Genomic DNA, 16,646 nt, shown 5'->3' on the forward strand with positions numbered 1-16,646 from the left:
TCTTTTGCATATGCCATTACTTTTAATTTAAACCCAAACCATATGAATAACTTTTTTTTTCTAATACAAAACTTGCTACTAAAAAAATGTATACTCTTACTGATAACACAAATCACTTTAAATTCAAGATCACTGGCACCTTAGACTGCAGTGACACGTCATAGGCTAGACAGTATTCTTGGTTTCTGACATTGGGGCAGGAGGCAAACAGTGTTAGCAAACTTATGAATGCCCGCAATTCGCGTTCATTGTATTGGTGCACTGCTGCTACCAGTTGAATCCATTGTTGTCAGACAGATATAGGTTTCCTGCAGCATTGAATATATGGCTATTTTTAAGACTGGTGGGAATTTTAAACCAAACACTGGACATTTTGAAATTACTTTAGAGTATAAGAAGCACCTGAATTTTGGACGCAATTTTTTGAAGAAAAATGTGTGTCTTAAGAGTCCATCAAATATGATAAATCAATCAAGAGCTGTTATATTATGTAAGCAAGTCTCTATGCAAATGATTCCTATACGTTTTAAATATGATCTGGTGCCTGAGAGCTTGACTAAATCTGTTGTCATTCCTATCTTAAAAAAAGGAGATGAAGAATTGTAATAACTACTGAGTATTGCTATGTTTCATTGAAACTGCTTACTGAAAAAAGAGAATTGATTTGTAAGTTTTATAGTTTATGCAGCAACCAGCTAGAAGTGTGGCTTTGAAAGGGTTATTTAATTCAAAACTATTACCAGTTTTGGATTTTACAAGTCCACCTTCAGATGGCTTGTTACAGCTTTCCTTTTTTTCTGCTGGAACTTTGTTCAGTACTAGTTACTGGCGTGGTGCACTAGACAAACAAAAGATTTTTCATTCACAGTACTATAAAGTTAGGGTTTTTTATCTCCATGGAAACGTTCATGAAATGATTCTATGAAGGTAGAAACAAGGTACCACAACTTTAAAGTATTGTGAATGAAAAATCTTTTATCTTAGTGCATCACACCAGTAACCAACACAAAAGAAGACTCCAGTGGGAAAGAAAGGTAAACTGTAAGAAGCTACTTGAAGGTGGCTCTGTAAAAATTGAAACTGGTAGGAGTTAAATAAAGTAGACCTTTTTAAACTGTACTTGTGGCCGGTTTCTGAGGACAATGGGTGCTATTCTGAGATGGAGGTTGGTGTAGGAAAGGCAGGCTGCAGGCTGCATCAAACCATTGGAAAGACAGGATTTCATCAGTCTGTCGTCAAAAATGCATCTGCCTCTATTAGACTGATACAAAACAGTTGTCTAAGAGCTCTAATTTCAGATTGGTGAAAAGAAAAGTGTTATGGGGTAGGATGCAAACTGTATGGAGGATGATGTTCACAGTGGCTTCCTTTTGGCCAGTACTAATTAAAACTATTGGCAACAGGAGGCTGTGTACTATTTTACTGTAGATATTAAGTAAATTTTACACAGTTCAGTTAATTTACATTAAATATGGGCTAGCAGGATCTTAAAATTTATACCTAACAGACTATTGCATGGTGGTGGATAGTTTAAAGTTGATAACCTTATCTACAGGAGTCGAAAGTAGATAAAATTGCATTTCTAACAAACCCGATATATTTATGATGTTGGTCAACTCGCTGATTATTGTATTGTTCTTACAAGTTTACTTTCAGTGACCCAGTAATGCTGCCTGCTTCAGACCCACCAAGAGGTGCTCAATCAAGTCACAGAAAATGTAATATAATCTCTATATACAAGTATTTCATTTAGTTTATTTAGTGTGTCTACCTATAACATGGAATTAGTTGTCATTCACAAGTGAGCTGAGCTTGACCAACTGTTGAGCACACTCCCAGTGTATCCAATGATACCGGTGTATTCAGTGATACACTTGTGCAGTGTTCAGGTGAGTCTTTGTGATACCATTACTTGTGTTGGCTCCAGACCACACTGGGGTAGTCAAAACCTGGTACTGTTGCAGGACTACCAAAATATGGTTGTCTTTAAGGTGTGCATTTGTCTAACATTTTTATGATTCCATGACAATTTTACGCACATAAAAGCAAAATTTAAATGTTGTGTACTGCTGATTACAGTCGGACTACATTTTCTGTAGGCAACTGTCATTAATTTTGCTTTGTCCTGGCATAATGTGAGTTTAAATGATTAAGCTCAGATTCCAGTAAGAAACTTGTTTAATGTGACATTTAGTGTCCTATACAGGTAAGTAGGACAGTAATGACCAGAATGTAATGTAGATGATGGAAAAGGTGTACTTTCTAAATGGAAGTAAACCAATGGAAAATACGGGATGGCTGTAGTTCTGAGCATAGGGCACTACTCGTGAAATAAGAGATGTGTTGGACAGCTGCATTACAGTTTCGGGATTTTTATTATTTTCCAGTTTTTCTGTCTGAACATCAGAAATTTCTCTTATTACATTTTCTTTTTGCCAAGTTATATAATTTCAGTTGCTAGCTACTACAACTACATCTTGTTCTTTCAACGAAATGTCAAGCCAAGCTGCTATTCATAATTTGACCACCAAGGTGGGTTGCCTCACAGATCAACAGCTATAATGAATGTGAGGGTATATTGTGGGTAATAAATTGTCATATTCATGCAGTCTGTATAGTACACAGGTACTTTTCCTCTTACTGTAAAACAAAGGATGTAGGTAGGATTACTAACTTCCATATAAATGTTCAGGATAGAGCAGCAATAAAAAATTAATTTCCATTGTGCACATAAGATGACTCACTCAACGTCATAATGATTTGTTGTGCAAAGGAACCATTTAACATGAAACTAACTAACTAACTAACTACACTACTTCCTATTCTGGAGACACACAAGAATGATTTTATGCTTTTTACAGCTGAGCTGGGTGACTATCAACCTGATGAACACCTTCCTGGATATCTTTCTGGGCTACAGTTGATACCTGGTCAAACAGAAGAGATGGAAAAGAAAATCACAGAGCTACATAAATTACACAAGTATGTAAATGCAAGTTTTCAGCATATTATCGTCAAAGTGAACCTTTAAAAATGGAGTGTTTTAGTCTTGAGGCACTACAGGACTTAATTTATTACTAAAAGTGTGCTTGTGATGTTGGTGGCATGTGCATTGCATGCTGAGGTTAACTCGTATGATGAACAATGAGAACAGAATACAAAGAATTGTGAGTCAGTTGTTGCTAGCAGTTCAAAATGCCTGTTCATAATTTTCAATGGTTCATAAATAAAATTAGCTGATATTTTATTCTAGTAGGTTAGAATTTAATCCCACTGTCGCAAATTTTGGCAAAATCAGAAGTAAGACATAAAAATAGGATTTTGCAATGACGAATGTACATCTTGAGCTACACTAAACATCAGTCTATTATGGCAATCATATTTTCATTTTGAGTTCGTTGACTTCACCACCTCGCAAGGAAATCACCACATTCCAATCTCCTACCGAGTGAGGTGGTGCAGTGGTTAGCACACTGGACTCTCGAACCGCTTTAGCTGCTCTGTAATCCTTTAGTGAGAACATTACGTTTTGCTCCGTTAAAAGAGCATCCTCAGGTGGTCCACTGTTAATTAAAATGCAGTTTTTAAAATAAGATTTTATAAAAAAGGAATTTTTTTGTGAACTTTCAAAATATTTTGTTAAACATGCATTTTTTGAATTTTTTAATTTCACTCACATGATAGTCCTTAACCATTTGGGAAGCTACGGTGTCCCATAGTTCATTTGTAAATAAAAAGTTTTAATCCATCATAGGCTACTGTCTGTAGTATAGTTGGCATTAACCACCAGTTGGCGAATACCAAACTGGACACAAGGGATGACAAGACGTAATATAAAAAAATAATTAGAGGCATAAAAATTTATTGCTAAAGTATGTAAACATTTTTTGTACAGTGTTTTTGGTATGTAATTTTTCTGGGTTTTACAGAAGTAAATAATAACACTTACCATAAATAGAATAGCACTTAATGAACATTCACCATTAAGGAGAAATGAAAACGGAGTGGTTTGTTGTGCTATTGCAAGGGACTGGTAACTGGTGGTGTTATAGAAGCTCACATTGGCAAACATTTATTCAGAGTCTGACACCACAAATCATATGATTATCTGTAATGAAAAAATATGAAAAGGAGCAAATCTTCGGCAAGCTACCAGTGCAGTATATCTGGATGACAGTTATGGTTGACCTATGGCAAGTCCCAAAAAATGAAAGTGACATTACTAACCGAGGGTCTTTTGCAGAGGTACCTTGATAAAAGCAAAAAATAATCAAACGCATTCCTATAACAGACATGGAACCAGTAGGTTACGATATTGGTTGGCCACATATACTGCAACTAATTCTTTACCATAGGTTCATTGATGTTTATATTTTCCATCACAGAAAATTGCGTGATTTGTGTTTTCAAACTAGGTATAAATCATTTGCCAATATGAACTTCTAGTATACCACTGCCAGTTACTGATCCATAGCTTTGGCATGACAAACTGTCGCCATTTTCACATTTGCTTAATTGTGAGTGATCCTTCGATGCTTCAGTACTTTGGGTAGGTGGTACTATTTACTTCTGAAGAAATCACAAACTTCACAGACCATTAACATTGTCCAAAATTTTTTTTCCTTGCTTCAGCCATAAATTTTAATGGCTGCAATTATTTTTAATGCTAGGTCTTGGGGCTCTGTGTGTCCAGTCTGACATTCACCTGCTGATGGTTAATGCCAATTTTACCATTAATGACAGCCTATAATGGATTAACATTTTCGATTTACAATCATGGGACATCATAACTTCAGATTATTTGAAGGCTATCACGTTAGTGAAGGTTTTTAAAAAAAATTAAAAACTTGTTTAGGTAATGCACGTTTGACAAATCTGAGATATCAAGGTTCAGACTGTTAGTTGATTTGAGGTGGAATGACCCACTTAAAAAAAAAAAGTTTTGTATCACCTCAGTTCCAGAACGTGTACAGAAAATTGTAATAAGAGATCAACATAAACATACGTCTGCCCTTATTATTGCTCATGAAACCCACACATTGCATGTTGTACCATCATACAGTGAGATCTTCAGAAGTGGTGGTCCAGATTGCTGTAAACACCGGTTCCTCTAATACCCAGTAGCATGTCTTCCTGCATTGATGCAGGCCTGTATTCATCATGGCATACTACCCACAAGTTCATCAAGACATTGTTGGTCCTAATTGCCCCTCTCCTCAATGGTGATTCGGCGTAGGTCCATCAGAGTGGTCAGTGGGTCACGTCGTCCATAAACAGCCCTTTCCACCCTATCTCAGGCATGTCCATTGGGATTCATGTCTGGAGAACATGCTGGCACCTCTAATCGAGCAAGGAAGTCTTATCTTCAAGGAAGATTATCTTCAAGGAAGTTATTCACGAGATGTGCATGATGGGGGTGTGAATTGCCATCCATGAAGGCCAATGCCTCACCAATATGCTGCCGATACGGTTGCACTACAGTTGGAGGATGGCATTCATGTGTCGTACAGCCATTACGGTGCCTTCCATGACCACCAGTGGCGTACGTCAGCCCCACTGATGCCACCCCAAAACATCAGGAAACCTCCACCGTGCTGCGCTAGCTGGACAGTGTGTCTAAGGCGTTAAGCCTGATCGGGTTGCCTCCAAACACGTCTCCCCGATTGTCTGGTTGAAGGCATATGCGACACTCAGTGAAGAGAACGTGATGCCAATCCTGAGTGGCCCATTTGGCATTTTGTTGGGTCCATCTGTACCGCGCTGCTTGGTGTTGTGGTTGCAAAGATAGACCTCGCCATGGATGTTGGGAGTGAAGTTGGCGTCATGCAGCCTATTGCACACAATTTGAGTCGTAACACATCATTCTGTGGCTGCACGAAATGCTTTATTCAACAGGATGGCATTGCTGTCGGGGTTCCTCTGAGCCATAATCCGTAGGTAACGGTCATCCAATACAGTAACAGCCCTTGGGCAGCCTGAGCGAAACATGTCATCGACAGATCCTGTCCCTCTGTATCTCCTCCATGTCTGAACAACATCACTTTGGTTCACTCAGAGACATCTGTACAGTTTCCTTGTCGAGAGCCCTTCCTGGCACGAAGTAACAATGCGGACATGATTGAACCACGGTATTGACTGTCTAGGCACGGCTGAACTACAAACAACATGAGCCGTGTACTTTCTTCCTGATGGAATGAGTGGAACTGATTAGCTGTTGGACCACCTCCATTCTAATAGGTGCTGCTCATGCGTGTTTTACATCTTTGGGTGGGTACATTCAAAGGGACTGTGTCTGTGATACAATATTAACAGCTTCACAGAGGTCAGCACACTCCCTGCCCTGTGCGTAACTGATGTAATTTCTGATGATTCTCTTCATTTTAATAGCTGTAAACTACTATTTTCCTACTCAAAGCCACAAAGATCTACTGATTGATATATAATTTGCTTCCTGTTTAAATAAGACCTTTGTGGTTACTAACATCGTTGAGATTATGTCAGGTGCTGATTTTATTCCCCATTTTGTACTTATTGACAAACACATGCCTAATAAATGGGATTGACAGTCACAAAGTAATTGGCACTCAGGGCCATCCTATTGGTAGCACGCCAAGAAGAGTTGACATAGTCACACAGTTCTCTCAGGAGACTAATATTGTGCATATTGTAGAATTTTTGTCGATGCCCATAGAGATTTACACTATAGTGTGGTGTTAAGCACAATACTGTGCACTAAGTACATAGGATCCCAGGTCCACCTGTTTCACAGTGCGCCTACAGGATTGCACCAGAACACCTATTAGAGACTAAAGCAGTCTTTGAAGAAATGCTTCAGTTGGGAGTCATATGTCAATTCGTGGGCATCTCCTCTGTACATGGTCTGTGAGAAGGGTGGCTCGTGCCATCCATGCAGTGACTGTGCGTATTGAATCGCAGAACTGTACCAGATAAGTATGCCATAACTAATATCCAAGAACTTGCACGTGCTGTGGTAGGTGTAGATGTTTCCACTATTCTTGATGGTCATGAGGCCTTACAACCATGTTCTGCAAGTGCCTAATGATATACCAAAAACAGTGGCCTTTCTCATCTAACACTCATTTACACGAGACATGTTCACGAAGTATGATGGCCATGGCATTTTGTTAAATTAGAAGTGTGTCACAAGTGAAATCGAAATAACCTTTCTTGGCCATAGGATCTTGGCTCGTGATACGTACCCACTACCAGAGAAGTAATCCATTTTATGTGACTTTCTGGAGCCAAGGAATAACCAAAAATTGATTTTTCTAGTCATAGTGAATCTTTTTTATTGCTGTCATCTTCTGGCGACAGCAACTATTCAAGCAGCTCAGAGAAATGCAGTCCCTGCTCACAGCACAAAGTGCAGATGAATTCTAAATGGACTCCAGAAATGGATAAAACTTTCCATGACCTAGAGGCGAGCCTTGTGAAGGCAGTGCTGCTTGCCAACCTTGTACTATCCAAATGATTTACCATTGATACAGACACCAGCCAAAATGAAATTTGTGCCACTGTACACCAAAAAGTCGACAAACATCGGCAACTGTTACGTGGTCTCCCCCCCCCCCCCCCCCCCCCCCCTCACCTCCCAAAAAACTTACATCCAGGATGAAACAAATAGAATGCCTAGAATAAGGAACTGCTGGCGACTTATGAGAACACGAGCTATTTTCACCCTCAAATTGAAGCCCGCCTGTGATGATTTATACTACGGCAATTTGGTTTATCATGTCAGCTTTTCAAATGTCAGTGATAAATATCCCCCTTGTCAATTCAGGAACACTGAATCTGTCTGTCAGTTTACCATGGACTTAGTCATTTTAGAGGTACGGGAAACATAGTGACTGACTACTTTTCACACATTTGCAGTTTGGGTAACGTTTTTAATTACAACAATCTCGCCATGGCCCAAGCGATCGATCAACAACTGCAACTTCTACTAAATGATCTTTACATCGGGCTGAGGCTGAAGCAAGTCAGGGTGTTAGGTGGCAGTTCTAAAATATGGTGTGATGTCTCAAATTGGAAGTGACCACCATACATTTCATTGCAATTTTGAAAAGTGTCTACAACTTGGCACATTCAGGTGAAATGCTATGACTAAATAATTAACCGACCATGTTGTGTGGCCATCAGTAAAAAATGATGCTCTCGTCTGGGCTTGCTTGTGCCTTCAGTGTTGGCATTGCAAGGTGGGATACTGTTTTGGTGCAGGTATGGATGTATCCCCAGTTCCTAGTGAGGTTTGGTCATTTAAACATAAACATTTGTGGGCCCTCTACTGCCTTCAGAAGGTAACAAGTATCCAATGACAACAGTAGACAGATGGGCAGCAGCTATACTACCGACATATTGGCTGAGATGTTTGCAAAAACGTTCATTACAGATTAGCATGCTTTGACTCTCTTCTTCGCATTACATCAGACCAGGACCAGCAATTTGTGTCCAATCTTTTCAACATTATAGGGAAACATTCCACGTGGGAAAAATATACCAAAAAACAAAGATGATGTGACTTACAAAACAAAAGTGCTGGCAGGTCGATACACACAAACATACACACAAAATTCAAGCTTTTGCAACCAACGGTTGCTTCATCAGGAAAGAGGGAAGGAGAGGGAAAGACGAAAGGATGTGGGTTTTAAGGGAGAGGGTAAGGAGTCATTCCAATCCCGGGAGCAGAAAGACTTACCTTAGGGGGGGAAAAGGATAGGTATATACTCACACACACACACACACACACACACACACACACACACACACACACACACACACACACACACACACACACACATACATACACAGACAAAAGCAGACATATTTGAAGGCAAAGAGTATGGGCAGAGATGTAAGTCGAGGCGAAAGTGTGGAGGCAAAGATGATGTTGGATGACAGGTGAGGTATGAGTGGCGGCAATTTGAAATTCACAGAGGTTGAGGCCTGGTGGATAACGAGAAGAGAGGATATATTGAAGGGCAAGTTCCCATCTCCAGAGTTCGGATAGGTTGGTGTTGGTGGGAAGTATCTGGATAACTCGGACTGTGTAACACTGTGCCAAGATGTGCTGGCCGTGCACCAAGGCATGTTTAGCCACAGGGTGATCCTCATTACCAACAAACACTGTCTGCCTGTGTCCATTCATGCGAATGGACAGTTTGTTGCTGGTCATTCCCACATAGAAAGCGTCACAGTGTAGGCAGGTCAGTTGGTAAATCACGTGTGTGCTTTCACACGTGGCTCTGCCTTTGATAGTGTACACCTACTGGGTTACAGGACTGGAGTAGGTGGTGGTGGAAAGGTGCATAGGACAGGTTTTACACCGGGGGCGGTTGCAAGGGTAGGAGTCAGAGGGTAGGGAAGGTGGTTTGGGGATTTCGTAGGGATGAACCAAGAGGTTACGAAGGTTAGGTGGACGGCGGAAAGACACTCTTGGTGGAGTGGGGAGGATTTGATGAAGGATGGATCTCACTTCGGGGCAGGATTTGAGGAAGTCGTATCCCTGCTGCTGAGCCATATTCAGAGTCTGATCCAGTCCCGGGAAGTATCCAGTCACAAGTGGGGTTCTTCTGTGAGAGGTTCTGGGTTTGAGGGGATGAGGAAGTGGCTCTGGTTATCTGCTTCTGTACCAGGTCGGGAGGGTAGTTGCGAGATGCGAAAGCTGTTTTCAGGTTGTTGGTGTAATGGTCCAGGGATTCAGGACTGGAGCAGATTCGTTTGCCACGAAGGCCTAGGCTGTAGGGAAGGGACCGTTTGATATGGAATGGGTGGCAGCTGTCGTAATGGAGGTACTGTTGCTTGTTGGTGGGTTTGATGTGGATGGATGTGTGAAGCTGGCCATTGGACAGATGAAGGTCAACGTCAAGGAAAGTGGCATGGGGTTTGGAGTAGGACCAGGTGAATCTGATGGAACCAAAGGAGTTGAGGTTGGAGAGGAAATTCTGGAGTTGTTCTTCACTGTGAGTCCAGATCATGAAGATGTCATCAATAAATCTGTACCAAACTTTGGTTTGGCAGGCTTGGGTAACCAAGAAGGCTTCCTCTAAGTGACCCATAAATAGGTTGGCATACGAGGGGGCCATCCTGGTACCCATGGCTGTTCCCTATTAATTGTTGGTATGTCTGGCCTTCAAAAGTGAAGAAGTTGTGGGTCAGGATGAAGCTGGCTAAGGTGACGAGGAAAGAGGTTTTAGGTAGGGTGGCAGGTGATCGGCGTGAAAGGAAGTGCTCCATTGGAGCGAGGCCTTGGACGTGTAGGATATTTGTGTATAGGGAAGTGGCATCAATGGTTACAAGGATGGTTTCCGGGGGTAACAGACTGGGTACGGATTCCAGGTGTTCGAGAAAGTTGTTGGTGTCTTTGATGAAGGATGGGAGACTGCATGTAATGGGTTGAAGGTGTTGATCTACGTAGGCAGAGATACGTTCTGTGGGGGCTTGGTAACCAGCTACAATGGGGCGGCCAGGATGTTTGGGTTTGTGAATTTTAGGAAGTAGGTAGAAGGTAGGAGTGCGAGGTGTCGGTGAGGTCAGGAGTTTGATGGAGTCAGGTGAAAGGTTTTGTAGGGGGCCTAAGGTTGTGAGGATTCCTTGAAGCTCCGCCTGGACATCAGGAATGGGATTATCTTGGCAAACTTTACATGTAGAGTTGTCTGGAAGCTGACGCAGTCCCTCAGCCACATACTCCCGACGATCAAGTACCACGGTCGTGGAACCCTTGTCAGCCGGAAGAATGATGATGGATCGGTCAGCTTTCAGATCATGGATAGCCTGGGCTTCGGCTGTGATGATGTTGGGAGTAGGATTAAGGTTTTTCAAGAAAGATAGAGAGGCAAGGCTGGAAGTGAGAAATTCCTGGAAGGTTTGGAGAGGGTGATTTTGATGAAGAGGTGGGTCCCGCTGTGATGGAGGACGGAACTATTCCAGGCAGGGTTCAATTTGGATAGTGTCTTGGGGATTTGGATCATTAGGAGTGGGACCAGGATTATTTTTCTTCGTGGCAAAGTGATATTTCCAGCATAGACTAAGAGTGTAGGACAGTAGGTGGGATGGTTGAAAGATGGTATGGAACTTTAAAGGGCACTCACAAGTGTCATCAAGAGAACTGGATGGAAGCACTACCTCTGGCCCTTTCAGGACTACAGATGGCGTATAAATCTGACATGTGATTCATTGTTGGCTGAAATGGTTTGTGGGAAGCCACTTAGGATTCTGGCCGACTACCTCACACCTGCACCATTGCCAGATCAGTTGGAACTACCACCATGGATACAGCAAATTTAGAAACATGTCACAAAGCACCAATAGCCACATGCTTTGCACCATAATGAACATTCAGTTCTTTCATGCAGAGCATTGGTGGACTGCTCCTGTGTTGTCCTCTACACTGATTTAGTTTGGGCCCCTTGTCACCCCTGATATGCTGGACCTTTCCAAGTGTTGCGATATGGAAACAATGTGTTGCATACCTTGCAAAATGCTAATGCAGCAAGGTGTCAATTGAGAGTGTGAACCATTATGCTGTCACCATCTTTGGATAGCATATGAGAACCATGGTTACACAATGCCTCTACACATCCATGCAGGTCTCAACCACAAGCTCTACATTCAATTACTCAGTATGGGTTGTGCTTGGGACCATAACTATGGCTTCTCTGGTGCTGCAACCAATTCTCCACAAAAGAACCGGATGTCAAGTTAGGGTTATGTATGCTTATATTCCCAAGTACCCCACACTTAAGGGGGAGGAGGGCTGTGCGTGAAGAAACGATGCATCAATTGAATTTGATATATTTTCTGTGAAAGTGTTGATGGTTCATACTCCGATTTGTTGTTTGCTGGTTGGTATTTTGTTTTCCTTCCCTAAAAAAAAAAAAAAAAAAAAAAAAAAAAAGTGATTATCATTATACGGAAAATAAGTGTTGATGTTTGTATAAGAGGTTTACTTTCACCAAACATTCACCAGAGTCTCTTATACTTACTATTACTGTCATTATTTCTCAGTGTTTTACAATTTTTTTTAAAAGCAAGTCTTGTTTTTAGTGCTATGTTTTATCACAATTTTTATAATGCTTACTGTGTTTCTCCACAAGGCGCCAGTCACCAGCCGATGCTGAATTCAACTTCCTTGAACATGCAAAGAGGTTGGATATGTATGGTGTGGACTTGCATCGTGCTAGAGTAAGTATAATATTGAAGACATCGAATTCACTATCTTTTTATTGAGGAGGAGATGTACTGTCATGTTCTGCTGTGATGCAGATACAGTGATCAGTGAAAGAAAGAAAACCAGATTACATTTGGTTGGTGGGAGCTGTCTGTAGCAATTGTTGAAGCTGTCACTATTTGATTCCACTTAGTTTCTAAAGCCAGTCGTTTTATTCCCTGTAGTGATTCTCTCAAATGGTGAAATACCATATTGCTCCTGTAATGAAAGCATTAAGATCTTTGAGATTCTGTACTACTGAACTGGCCAGAAAATACTGATATTTTTCGTAAGGAACGTGCAGTTAGGACATCATTATTTTGTTTTTTGATACTGAGTGAGGTGGGACATTCGTTAACATGTTGGAGTAGCATTCAGGAAAAGCTGGGTTAAAAACTCTGCCTGAGCATCACTGTGAGCTTGTGTGTGGTGTTTTGTATTGAATCAGTTGAAATGTCAGGATAGTTCCACTGAAAAGAAAGGATCTTATTTCCTTCCTTATTCTTGCTATCTCCGACGTGCGCTCAGTCCCGAATTGTCATCAACATTCCTTGACGATGGTTGGACGGTTTTCAACTGAAACTGATGAATTCATAGGGGAAACTTAAAAACACATTTATATAAAATTGAGTTTTTTTTCCAAGTCTGTTAGACTGATCAACTGGATGGAAAATTGGTGTTCCTTCCCAATAAAAGTCGTACTAGCAGAGAATGTTTAACGTGCACAATCGGGCATTCTTTTGTATCATATCAGTGTCATTTGGTGGCTCACAAAAAGCTTGGGTTTATTTCTTATAAATTTGATATACCACTAAAGTCTTCTTGCAGTGTGGCACTATTGAAAGAAAATGTAGACATCAGGCTATGTGCCAGTTCCGTTGTGCAGGTGTGAAAGATGGAGTATGTAAAAATGTTTGCAATAATCAATAACATTTAAAGCTGCTGACTTATTTACCTCTTGCGTTTTCTAAAATTGAATGAAGAGTACTTGGTTGACATTTCTCATATGTCGTTAATGTACCTGTATGTTCCGAGAGTCTTGAAGACAGATGGTGTGTGTCATTTTTCAGAACACTTGTTAAGACTTGCACATGATTGCATACATTTTTCACTAACACACATATGGAGTAGATTTCTTAAATACAAATTATATATAAATGTCTGTTCTTTAATCATCAGGGATTTGGGAAAGCGATGTTTTTAAAACTCGTGACTGCTCATATCATGAAAGTTGTAGGCTGATGGCCAGGAGGATGTTGGATTTTCTTGTATCTCGGAGAGATTAGGGTGTAGTTCCATTTTTAACCTGTTTTTAAACAAAGCAAGTGTTCCAAGAAGTTTTTGTGTCATATTTTGTTTGAAAACTTACATACTATGAAACTTCAGTTAAAGTTTAGAGACCTTGCAGATGTCATTGTCAACTGGTTTAGGCATGAGTCAGATAATTTCAGGAATTTATCGCGCATTACATCGAGGTTGTTGTTGTTGTTGTTGTGGTGGTGGTGGTGGTGGTGGTGGTGGTGGTGGTGGTGGTGGTGGTGGTGGTGGTTTTTATTTATTTATTTATGTTTTGCTTACAATGCCCAAGACTGTCTCTTGTGAAGTATTTTCAAAACATTTTGTGCTATTACTGTTAATTGTCCTTGCTCATTTGATTGAACTTTGATATTTTACTAATTGTGTACCATAATGATATACATCAATAAATGATCTTTTCTAATATAGATTTAGCGCACTCTGAGGTTCATCTGTGAAGAAGTTACATATTTGTTTTAGCGTGTAATAGTGTTTCGAATAAGAAATATATTAGCTGTATTAATAAATCTGCTTTTATATCCTGTCTCTGACTGCTTTTCGATGGTGTACACAGGATTCAACAAATAAAGATATACAGCTTGGAGTTACATCTTTAGGACTTGTAGTGTTCCACAATGGAATAAGAATTAACATTTTTTCATGGTCCAAGATAGTTAAGATATCTTTCAAACGGAAGCAATTCTTCATCCAACTTCGAAGGGAGCCAGTAAGTCATTTGTAATTTAAAACAAAGTAGTGCCCTTATATAAACACGTTAAATTTGTTTCTTTTGGTTAATAATTAGTGGAATAATATCGTAAAGAAAAAGGCATATTTTAGTATTTAATGTCACCTTTGTTACAGTCTGAGGATTATGATACCCTGTTGGGTTTCAATATGACAACGTACCGATCATCAAAAAATTTATGGAAATCATGTGTTGAGTATCACACATTCTTTAGGCTGCATTCACCACAGACTCGAACCAGAAGGTTTCACCTTTCTCTTGGCTCTAAATTCACATATTCTGGCCGCACAGAATTCCAGACAATAGAAGAAGGAAGACACAGAGCCAGGCTTGAAAGGCATTTTATCAGGTACAGTAATAACATGTTTTATGCTTTTTGTTGTGATTTTAAATGTTCACATAGAGCCATTTCTGTATGAAAGTGAAAAAGTTTTCACTGGTTTTATTGTTGCAGTTGTTTTATGATAGCTGTTTTTTGTAATAGTGTTGTCACTTAAAAAGAAAAAGATAGGTGTTTGTGACTAAAGTTATTAGGAAAACAAAAGCTTAAAAAGGGTCTTCATGTGAGCCTTCTGTGCCTGTGACACACCCACCAATTGTCTGCAGTTGATTGGAATCCTCCTCTCACTTTTGTACATTGTTTTCATTCACTACTTCCAAATTTTAATAAATTTTTTTGATAAAACTGTACTCCATTCAGTAACATGCCTCTGTATTAACCAGAACAATGCCACACTCTTGCAGTAGCCCTTAGACACTGTAGAATTTTTGTCACTTGAAAATTGAGATACTATGTACTGTTGCAGATCTTCTCCCAGCAAGCGGCTTATTCGCCAAACAGTCCCTGCGCCAGTAATTGCTGAAGAGAAATCAAAACTTATTCCTTCTACACGACCTTCTCGTTCATACGATAACAAAGTAACCTCTTTGGGTGCTAGAGAACCACGCAGGGCGTGGGGTGAAGCCTCCCACCCTTCAGATGAGTAAGTACATTTGATCATGGAAGTAGAATAGGAAAATATAATTCAGACATTAAAAACTGAATATAATTTTTTTCAGTGAGGGTGGATTTATTGATCGCACTGAAGAAAGACCTCACTTCTCACCTCTCTCAGCAAGCCGTACATTGAGTTATGTAGATGATGAGCCTGAAACCGATCGAAGTGTGAGCACTGGAGTGTATGAAATACCTGGATATGTAGATACACAATCACAGGTATCTCTCTCTCTCTCTCTCTCTCTCTCTCTCTCTCTCTCTCTCTCTCTCTCTCTAGTGTCGATACTTATCTTAATACATTCTACTTAACATACATGTAAGACTGTCTTTGGCAATATGAAATATTTGTCTTTTTTTATCTTTCTACTGTTAAAGTGTGTTATAGAGCACATAGCTAACTTTTATCACATGCTAGAATGCCAGGAATGAGAGATATACCAGATTATTGCTTGGGTATTATCAGTGTGGGACTAGCATTTCTATTGTATATACGTTGGCCAAAAATTTTCATAATTGGACAACTGACTCATTCAACTGGCAATGAATTTCAATAGGTGTCACTCTGTGCAAATGGAGAAAACTAATGTTTACATGCTGTCCTTGTAATGGCAACAAAAACAGTCCTCAGTCTCATCACTGTCACTCAAGTTCTGTGCAGCGTAGAGTGCTGCCATCTCATGGATGACGTCTATCCTTACTGGTGACAGACACTGACTCGGCACAATGATCGATTCTGGGCTGTTTGACCTCCATCTAGCCTCTTGTACTACTCTCCAGTGGAACTGTAATAGTTACTATCATCACCTTTCAGAATTGCAGTCTCTTCTTCCTCCTCTCTATTCTGTAGCTTGTGTTGTACTGCAGGAATCTCGTTCTGTGGATACTCATTTGCTGACTCTTTGTGGTTTCCAGGCCTTCTGCCAGAACTGGGCTGGTCCTTTGCAAGCATCCTGTGGTGTCTGTCTGTTGGTCCACGTGGACTTTGTTAGTTCCTGGGTGCCTCTTCATACTGTGCTGGAAGCAGTGGCCTTTCAGACCCATTTAGACTCAGTAGTAACAATATGCCGTTGTCATCTCCTCCCTCCTATGATTCCTGCTCTTCTTGCTCTCCTTTGGAAGCTCCCTCCCTTCTCCTTGTAGATTTTTACAGCCGTAACACTCTATTTGGTGCCACTATGACCACTGTTTGATGCAGGATTGTTGAAGGCCTGCTGGCAGGACTTACACTGGAGCACCCAAACGCTTCAGTGTGGCATGTGGAACTTTTTGGCCATTGATCTTCCCTTCTTAGCTCATCCGTTCAGTGGGGAGTTAATGGTGATTTGTGCAACACAATCATTTTCTGATTGTCTTACCTTTTCTTCAGCATTACTCGCCTG

The 16,646-nt window shown here is 40.5% G+C and overlaps 1 protein-coding gene across 5 annotated transcripts in view; it reads left to right on the top strand.

Moving 5' to 3' along the window:
• Window positions 1-16,646, top strand: part of LOC126356243 (tyrosine-protein phosphatase non-receptor type 4) — a 172,249-nt gene that overhangs the window by 58,378 nt on the left and 97,225 nt on the right. For all 5 annotated transcript variants that reach the window (XM_050007069.1, XM_050007073.1, XM_050007070.1 and 2 more), the window contains exons 7-12: window positions 2,862-2,982; window positions 12,114-12,201; window positions 14,097-14,249; window positions 14,387-14,619; window positions 15,077-15,253; window positions 15,330-15,486. In XM_050007069.1, the coding sequence (XP_049863026.1) occupies window positions 2,862-2,982; window positions 12,114-12,201; window positions 14,097-14,249; window positions 14,387-14,619; window positions 15,077-15,253; window positions 15,330-15,486 (929 nt within the window). The remainder of the gene's footprint in view (window positions 1-2,861; window positions 2,983-12,113; window positions 12,202-14,096; window positions 14,250-14,386; window positions 14,620-15,076; window positions 15,254-15,329; window positions 15,487-16,646) is intronic.

This window comes from Schistocerca gregaria, chromosome 3, assembly GCF_023897955.1.
Source record: "Schistocerca gregaria isolate iqSchGreg1 chromosome 3, iqSchGreg1.2, whole genome shotgun sequence".
NCBI lineage: Eukaryota > Metazoa > Arthropoda > Insecta > Orthoptera > Acrididae > Schistocerca > Schistocerca gregaria.